The sequence below is a fragment of the Otolemur garnettii genome, unplaced genomic scaffold (assembly GCF_000181295.1).
Source record: "Otolemur garnettii isolate 467f Iridium unplaced genomic scaffold, OtoGar3 scaffold00195, whole genome shotgun sequence".
Classification (NCBI taxonomy): domain Eukaryota; kingdom Metazoa; phylum Chordata; class Mammalia; order Primates; family Galagidae; genus Otolemur; species Otolemur garnettii.
Window position 1 is genome coordinate 389,109 of NW_003852590.1, and position 9,660 is coordinate 398,768.

General features: G+C 34.6%; 1 protein-coding gene across 2 annotated transcripts in view; it reads right to left on the reverse strand.

Annotated features, from left to right (window-relative positions):
- Nucleotides 1–2,444: 2,444 nt before the first annotated feature.
- The window catches only part of TFPI (tissue factor pathway inhibitor), a 59,240-nt gene continuing 52,024 nt past the window's right edge, over nt 2,445–9,660 (reverse strand). For both annotated transcript variants that reach the window (XM_012812205.2, XM_023507633.1), the window contains 2 exons: nt 3,318–3,497; nt 2,445–2,607 (listed from right to left, as the gene is read on the reverse strand). In XM_012812205.2, the coding sequence (XP_012667659.1) occupies nt 2,501–2,607; nt 3,318–3,497 (287 nt within the window). In that variant the 3' untranslated portion in view covers nt 2,445–2,500. The remainder of the gene's footprint in view (nt 2,608–3,317; nt 3,498–9,660) is intronic.

The window sequence follows — 9,660 nt, forward strand, 5'->3', positions numbered from 1 at the left end:
ACATAGATTAAAAAATTATTCACATGCATTATACATTGCAAATCGTTTCAGTGTGTCTTTAAGTGATGAACCAATGAACTCACTAATTATTGCTGGAGAAAGCAATTACTCAACACACCAATATGCTGTTTGTGTATCCTTGGTGGCAACTTGCCATTTGACCTAAGGAGACTTTTCCATGCAATAGAGTAAGAGTCTTTGATTTCTAAAAATCTCTAACTTTACAGCAAAGGCTAAATTAAGGCAATTATGCACTGAACATTTTAAAATATGATATTACATTTTCCTCAAAATGAACAAACTGACATTATTTTGTAATTATATTCTTTTTTTATGCCACAGTTGAAAGTGAGTTATAATTATATGTTAGGACTTTTCATACTCCATCTTGAAACAAATGATCTGTAGCTGACAGCAGCTGTACCCTGATGTCAGATGAATGGCCTGGAGGGGGTCAGATTTTTAAATAGGAAATCAGCAAATTAAGCTGAATAATTCAAATTGTATTCAGTCAACAGTGACTACTTGTAACCAGATTGAAGTCAGGAAGGAACATATGGTAGGTAGATCCAGAAATATATATCAAAGTTAAATTGTGGGGGTGAGGGTTGCATGGTTTAAGTACTAACTAATGAGTCTTTGGGGGATTTTGAGTAGTGGAGAAATACATGAAATTTTGAGAAATAACTCAGTAAATACTTAAAGGGTACAGTAAAGAATAAAAACCCTGGGTGTTGGATGAATCTTTTGAAAAAGGAAATAAGAGGATGTAGAGACGGGCAGTGCCTGTGGCTCAAAGGGGTAGGGCGCCAGCCCTACATATCAAAGGTGGCGGGTTTAAACCCAGCCCCAGCCAAAAACTGCAAAAAAAAAAAAAAAAGATTTTAAAAAAAGAGGATGTAAAGACTATGGTATATAAAGGGAAATAAGAAAATATTTGAGTTCACATTTTCAAAGAACAAACAGAATTATAGCTAGAAAGAAGTCATGGAGATAAGCCAAATGGATGAGGTGATAAGTTGTTTCTAAATGACAAGTTCAGATTTAAATATGAATCTTGACGTGAACGCTACAGAAACTTGACACGTCTTAGAGGCTGTTGAGATGCCAGACAGCACACCACTCAGCAGAGAAAGACACAGGTCTGGATCTAGTAAATTAACTCCAGAGAAATGCTAACACTGAGAATGAATGGCACATGGATTTTCTGGTAGAAATCTTCCCTGCTGTTCATTTTTTCTTCTATAGCAAAAACATACTTTTTAGGAGCATGAATTACTAGTTACATGGTGTACAAAGCCTAATGATAAATGAGTAAATGTCAGGAGATTTAAATATTCTTACTATTTTTAGTAAGAGAAAATTTTGTAAATAATAAAATTAGGAAGGACGAATAAAAATTTCATTTTGATTGTCATTAAATGTTTTCTTTTTATAAAGTATCTTCTTTTTTGAGATGTATTTAACACACAATTATTCAATCATCTTGACTGATAGAATGGGATATAGTCAAACAACAAAAAGTTAAACTAATTAAATCAGGCAGGCACAGGATGTAGAGTTGTTCTTTGTTCAAAGAGAATTTGGGTTAATTTTGATGGAAGAACGGTACAAAAGGAGAAAAGGTATGTCTCGGGAGGGAAGCACAAGATAGGATTGTATTATTACTAGTTTTTTAAAAATGAACAATTGAGTGACCTTTATCAGAAGCAGGTGTTGTCACTATTTTAGATGCAAAATCCAAGACATCATTGTCTGTTAATAGATGTATTTCTTTTTTTTCTCTTTCTTTCTTTCTTTCTTTCTTTCTTTCTTTCCTTCCTTCTTTCTTTCTTTCGTCATTCTGTTGCTCCCTCTAGAGTACTGTGGTGTCATACCTCACAGTAATCTTAAACTCTTGGGCTCAAGTGATCCTCCTACTCAGCCTCCTGAGTAGCTGAGACTACAGGCACCCACCACAATGCCTGGCTTACTTTTTTATTTTATTTATTTATTTTTATTATCAGGAAAGGAGCCTCAGTCTTGCTTAGGCTAGCCTTGAATTCCTGAGCTTAAGTGATCCATACCTCATTCTCCCAGAGTACTAGGATTACAGGGTGAGCCACCACACCTGGCCTATAGCTGTATTTCTTATTGTGGTCATGGGCAGTAAAGGAGATCATCACATGCATAATCAGAAAAAATAAGTTCAACGGAAGAAGTGAACAGGTTTGATATAGTCAACAGTGTGATAATTTGTCGTTAAATGACAGCTAGAAAAGGATAGAGAGAATACTAAATTCACATTAGCTAGTTAATAAGTTGTAGACCTAGAGAAAGCATTGTGACAAGATTAGAGAAGAAACTGATGCAAATGTATTAATAACAATTACAATAAGTGTAGGAAATTACTTCATGAACATAGACATGTATAGTATTTAGCAAAGAAAAAATAGAAAGTCAAGTGAAAAATTCCATACAAAATATTGAGTGGAATTAGTGTTCCAGTAACATAATAAATTTATATCTTTTTCACAAAAATTTCTTCATATGTTATTTTTATTGGCTGCTTCTTTCTTTTTCTTTTAGTTTTAATTAGTTCTCCTTTAGATATTCTTTGGATGAAACCTACAAGAGGAAAAGTAACGCATTTAAGTGAAAAAGGTAACACAGTGGAGCACTTTATCTAAAATTTTCTCAAATTATCTTTTAATATATAAAATTAAATATATGATTAACTTCAAACCTTTAATTCACCAATACCTTTGGGCAGGACAAGCTATTTCTGAGGACTCATTTTGCATAGTATGAGTTAGTAAAACTGGATAAGAGTGTGGTTGGTTTTTATTAATATCACGTAGTTCATGTTTAGTTATCAATCTCTGCTCACTTTATTTTAAAATAATACAAATATATGGTTGACAGAATTATAGAAACTTTTTATTTGCACTTAATATTATTTCTATAATATTATAAACATGCTATCATTTTTATACTCAGAAGAAATTAATAAATATATTAAAGTTTTGTGCAGTAAAGGAAAGTATACAGGTATTTTGATAAATCATTTCATATAAATACTGAACATTAACATTGGCCTTGCACTGCTTCTTTTTCTACATAATATGAAGACAGATTAAGTGGAATTACTGTTATATATCCAGCATTATTATCTAAATGTGTTGGAAATAGAACATTTATATAAAAACTCACACTTTGTTTCTCACAATAAAAAGAAGAGGTCCATGATATTTTTAGTAGCTTAAAATTCATTTATAATTTCAGTACAATTGTTATTTCAAGCACTAGTGAATTAATGGCAAGGATATCTTCTATACCTTTTTTACATGTCCTCAGACATGCCTTTTTAGAAGTAAAATTGTTTTCATTTCCTCCACATCCACTGTACTTAAAGCGACGGCATTTCCCAATGACAGAATTGTAGTAGAATCTGTTCTCGTTGGCTTGACACAATCCTCTGTCTGCTGGTGTCCGACACCATGAGGGCCCATAAAATTCTACAAATGCCAAGAAAACATGGTGAGCCATGCGTGACAGTGCATCTGAGGCCTTCATATTATATATTTTTTATAGATTAGCCTTGTGGTATATCTATATAAAAGAGCAATTTGAATAAATAAAAGTCATGTATTTCCAATTAAAAAATGCTTAACTAATTCCTGAGCGTCCACTATAATGAGATCTTTCTCCAATAAATTATAAAGAACTCATTTTCTAAAAGGAAGGATATGACCATACTTTATATGAACAAACTAACTATAATCACTATTCAATAATTTATCTGTTGAAATTTTATTTTATATGTGTCAATATTTACATGTTATTACCATGAATTTCAACTTGGACAAAAATTCTGATGAGGAAAGTTTTTATTCATTGTGTGACAAAAGCACTGAAGTTGGGGAAGTTTAGTCTCTTAGCTATAAAGGTCCTAAGTAATGTAATACAGTACTAATTTAAAGTGCAGGAATTCACATGTAACAAGTTTTACCTTTAAGTTTCAGAGAAGGTATCCAGAAGACGTATTTGACTTACTAATAACATTTTTCTGGTGACCTGAATCATCACTTCTAGATGAGCTAAATGTTTTTGCTAAGGAAGCAATATTGCTAAAGCCAGTAAAATGAAACCCTGGTTTGGACCATACGTGAGCTCATCTGTCAATGGGACCAATGACTTTTAAAACAAAAGAGAAAAATGCAGCTAGAACAATATGAGAAACATTCATATGCTAAAGGCAAAAGAGAAAATTAGTTTTAGCTCCATAGTAGTTTTTAGTTCCTTTGGTAATTCCCGTTACTAGGGGGAAACTCTGCAGTGGTAACATACAAACTGCTCAATGCTAATAAACCAATATTGCAAGTAAGTTGTTGGGTGGTGAGGAATCAGCGTAAGAAAACTCAAGTCTAATGTCTTTGCCAAATGATGAGCTGTGATAACAGTGAATACAGAAGAAGATTTGCTGGATTATTAATATGGGTAGAAAACAGAACTTTGAGAAGTCTAGTCGTCAATGAAGGCAAACAGATTGTGCAGAAAGCAAGAGAAGTCTTTTGGAAAATAAACCCCAGATGAACAGACCATATAAGAGAATGGATAAAATGAATGAAACAGAGAAAAATATGAAAAAAAATTAAAGTGACATAAACATTTTTACTATCTCTTGCCTTCCAATAATTTAAATAAAGGTTAGATTATCCTAATATAATAACTTATCCAGTAAGAGAAAAAACCTCTAGAAAATATGAGGGAGAGTGAAGTGGTGAGAAGAGTTTATAAGAAGAAATGTTAGAAAGGTGATATTCTTGTGCCAAAATTCCAGAATGATAATCACAGAAAGAACACTACACTTTATTCATGCCTCTGACAAGATATATTCATGCTAATTTTGAAATAAACTCTTAGGACCTGTACAATTAAAACGCTTGCTAAAAATCACATAGTCCTTTGTTTTACCTCATCAAATAAGGATGTTATAGTCCATTATTTTAAAATACACGCAATTGTATATATTTGAGGTTTTTAACATAATATTATGGGATACATACAAATATTAATAGTAAAGTGGTTATTATCATGAAGCAGATTAATATGTTGATTATTCTCACATACTTAAAAATTTTCTGTGAAAAAGAGCAGCTAAAATTCACTTATTTAACAAAAATCCCTAACACAATACTATTAACTACAGTCCAGATACTGTACATTAGATCTCCAGACTTATTCATTTTTCATGTCAGCTGCTTTGTGTCCTTTGTCATAATTATGTGCCATAATAAACCAAAGTTAAAATGCCTTTGGTGAGAATGTTTACTAACCATTCTATAAAATGTTGACTTTGACTATCACTAAGACTAGTTTACATGAGAGAATGTTTCTAGTAGTCTAGAAGCATTAGGTTGTATTGTATAAACTTTTCCAATGTATGTGATGTGGATTCTTATCATTTTACAGCCTAGGATGTTAAATTGTTATTAATGGCCATCACCTTTATCTCATGAGCTTCTAAAGTAATCCCCTATGTTCAGAAACAAAAGAGATGCACTAGAAGAAATTGGCCTAATTTGAGAAAACAGAGGAAATTGGTTATTTTTTCTCATCAAGCACTCACAGATGCTTCAAAGTGAATGTGCATGATAAAATGACATACGACTTATACATCAGTTTCACTTCAGCATTTTATACATAAGATCTATCAGCCCTCAGCAGATCATATGCAGATATATGTATGAATGTGTCTGTAAATTGTACGCTCTACCAATGTTTGTTATTATGTCTTAATGGCAATGCCTGACCTAAAGCTTCTTTATTCCAGGTTAGAGTTAATTTTCTGAGAACAGAGAGCAAATTCCTCCTTCTTTTTCCCCATATACAACCTATACTAAACATGGCCCCATAATAAAATCAAGGATTTTTCAAAGTGAGGTCAAGTGTTCCTAGATCACCACGCGAAAACGAGAACCACAGTAGACCTTTGCAGTGGCACTAAAACCATGGAGCATGCACTACTGACGTGGTGGGAGACGTATCCTCCTACTTTCTGTCTTCTTTGCCAATTCTGCCATCCAACAATGTCTGCCATTGACTAAACCTACTCAGAAGCTAGAGGAAAAGGGTTCCTTATAAAAATGCATAAGGCAAGAAAAGGCAGGGCGCTGGATGGAGAGCAGACAGTTCGCCAGCACAGATGCCAGCAGAGAAAGTTTCACAATCAGTTAAATTATCCAAGGAATCAGGTTGCCACCACCTGACACTCTTTGTGACTTCTGAATTACAGATGTCTGGCGTGCTGCTTCTGACAGCCTGGGATCCAATGTGCAAATGCAATGGCCTCTGTTATAATTCAGTGGTTCTCAACCTTCCAAATGTTGTGACCCTTTAATACAGTTCCTCATGTTGTGGTGACCCCCAGCCATAAAATTATTTTGGTTGCAGATTCCCCTGCCTAGTTAACTCCAGCTCAGCCCTCAGGGCATAAACACAACTTTAGAGGCCTTCCCTGCTGCCCACGATTTCTAACCTGCGGTTCTCAACCTGTGGGTCATGACCACTTTGGGGATCTAATGACCCTTTCACAGGGGTCACCTACCACCATCAGAAAACACATATTTTTTAATAAAACACTTATTTTTGCATGCATGAAGTAGCAACAAAAATAATTTTATGGTTGGGGGTCACCACAACATGAGGAACTGTATTAAAGGGTTGCGGCACTAGGAAGGTTGAGAACCACTGCTGTAATTGAATGTGCCTGTCTGTGACTGAATGATGGCGATTATTGTCTGTCTCACTTTGCTTGCCTTGATTTCAGTCACTGCTTTTACAGATCATTCAACAAGATACAAATGTGACCAGATCAATAAGAAGGTTCCTAACACTAGAAAGAAGGATATTTTGATTATGGTTTAAAATTATAAATAAATCACTAAAAATTTTGTATTATATGTACTTATATATTAGAAGTTTTTTTTAAATGGAATAAATTAGCACAGTGGTTTCGGTGCCGGCCATGTACACTGAGGCTGGCAGGTTCAAACCCGGCCCAGGCCAGCTAAAGCAACAATGACAACTGCAACAAAAAATACCCAGGCATTGTGGCAGGTGCTTGTAGTCCCAGCTACTTGGGAGGCTGAGGCAAGAGAATCACTTAAGCCCTTAAGAGAATCGCTTAAGTTGCTGTGAGCTGTGACACCACGGCATTCTACCCAGGGTGACAGCTTAAGACTCTGTCTCAAAAAACATAAATAAATAAAAATAAGCCTAAAAGATGAAATAAATTATCATTAGTTAGGAAGTCTTTATAAGGCAATTACTCTTCATTATATGAATTTTACCTGATGTGTAACTGAATTCATTTCTCTTTAGATCATTTTAACTCTCAGCACTAAGACTATCACTGGGTTACCATAGCGTCATCCACAGTGGGAGAAAAACAACAAAACAGTCTCTTAAGGATGTTAGTCCCAAGAATTTTTGAGTCCTTGAGTACCTGCTAGTCAAATTTCCAAAGTTAAGGAAATTGAAATGTTTGCACCACATGAGGAGATAAGCTTATTTCCAATTAGTAAATTATTCTAGACAGAGATATGTACTCACCCACTCAAAATCCGGACTTTGATATCTATGGTGAAGGAAAATATAAAGGTTTTAAAGTAATTGCACAAAGTAGTTTTTTAGGGACCTTCTATAATTTCTAAATAATAGTTATTCACAGAAATTTAAATATGCTAAGCAGACACTAACCTGACTTTTGTTCATTTTCCAAAGGGAATTTAATGATCCGGTGTAGTCTGTCTCGTTTCTGCCATTAGCAATAGGTTGGTTGGCTTCCATGTAGAGAGTTTGTGACTGGTTTCAGAATTCAGGATCTGCTTTTTTTCCTATTAGGAACTACCATGATCTAGTGTGACTGCTGAACTGGAAGGTGGCGATCCAAAGTCAGTTTTACAAGGGACATGGTTTATGTAAGTTTACTTGGAAATTTATACAGTAAAGTTTGAATCTTAAACTCCGTATGCACATTTACCATCATATCTTTTCCACTTTTTTTTTTTAATTTCCATTTTTGCTGGCCTATTTAGGGTTTTATTTCACCAAATTAAGTTTTATGAAATAATTCATGACCTATTGAGTTAATTTTCTTGTCTTCTGATGCATGATTTTCCATAAATTATTTTTGTAAAGCTTTGAAAAAATGCAAAAATTTAGTGAATATAAAATAAAATTACTCCATAATTTGATTCCTGCCCTTTAATCGCTATGAATAATATGTTTGTCTCAAATTTGTATGCAATGTATCAGTATACTGTTCTATGATCTTATCACTCTACTTGATAATATTTTGTAGCTATGTCTCCAAATTTTTTATACATATTCCTCATTCTTTTTAATGCATGTATAATATTCTCATGAATTGATTATAGGACATTATTCAATTTATTACTCATGGATATACAGATTAATATTTTTTCAGTTCCACACATGGTTTATGAACATTCTTGAACACTGATTCAGATGCTTCTAGTGGAAATATTTTTAAAATTAGTATTATGTTCTGAGTGATATGGCTCAAGCCTATAATCCCAGCATTTGAGAGGCCGAGGCAGGTGGATTGCCTGAGCTCACGGGTTCAAGACCAGCCTGAGCCAGAGTGACACACCATCTCTAAAAAATAGCCAGGCGTTGTGGTGGGCACCTCTAGTCCTAGCTACATGAGGGACTGAAGCAAGAGAATCACTTGAACCCAAGAGTTTAAGGTTGCTGTGAGCTCAGATGCCATGGCACTCTACCAAGGGTGACCAAGTGAGACAAAAAAAAAAAAAATTATTATGTTAAATCAATATTAATTTATAATTTCATAAATGTTGTGAATTTTCCACTGAAAGTTTGCATAAATTTATACACTTGCAGTGGTATTTAAAAATGCCTAATTTTTTTTTGTTTTACCAAAATATGGACTTTGTTTTAAAACACAGCCATACATCACCTTTTTTCTCCCCTTTCACTAAAAAAAGCAGAAGAGTATTATGTGGGACAAGGAATTGCTTACTGTTCCTCAAATGTTTTGTGAAATATTAGTCCATTGAATCTAAGATGCCATTGATTTTAAGATGGATTATTGTGGCTGGGCATGGTGGCTCATGCCTGTAATTCTAATACTCTGGGAGGCTGAGGCAGATGTATTACTTTAGCTCACAAGTTTGAGAACAGCCTGTCTCTACCAAAGATAGAAAAACTGAGGCAAGAGGATCTCTTGAGGCCAAGAGTTTGAGATTGCTGTAAGCTGTGATGCCACAGCACTCTATCCAGGGTGACAGTTTGATGTTCTGTCTCAAAAAAAAAATGGGTGCCAGTGCTCAGGGATTAGGGTGCTGGCCTCATGCTCTAGGCCTGGTGTATTCAAACTTGGCCCAGGCCTGCTAAACAAAAAAATAGCTAGGTGCTGTGGCAGGCACCTGTAGTCCCACCTACTAGGGAGGCTAAGGCAAAAGAATCACTTGAGTCCAAGAGTTTGACATTGCTGTGAGCTATGACACCATGGCATGCTACTGAGGGTGACAAAGTAAAAAGATGTGGTTGCAAATTTACATTTCTAAAGTAGCCTCAGTCTTCTGTAATTGGTGATAGACAATTTCCTGGGGGGCAAAAAAAAAAAAGAGT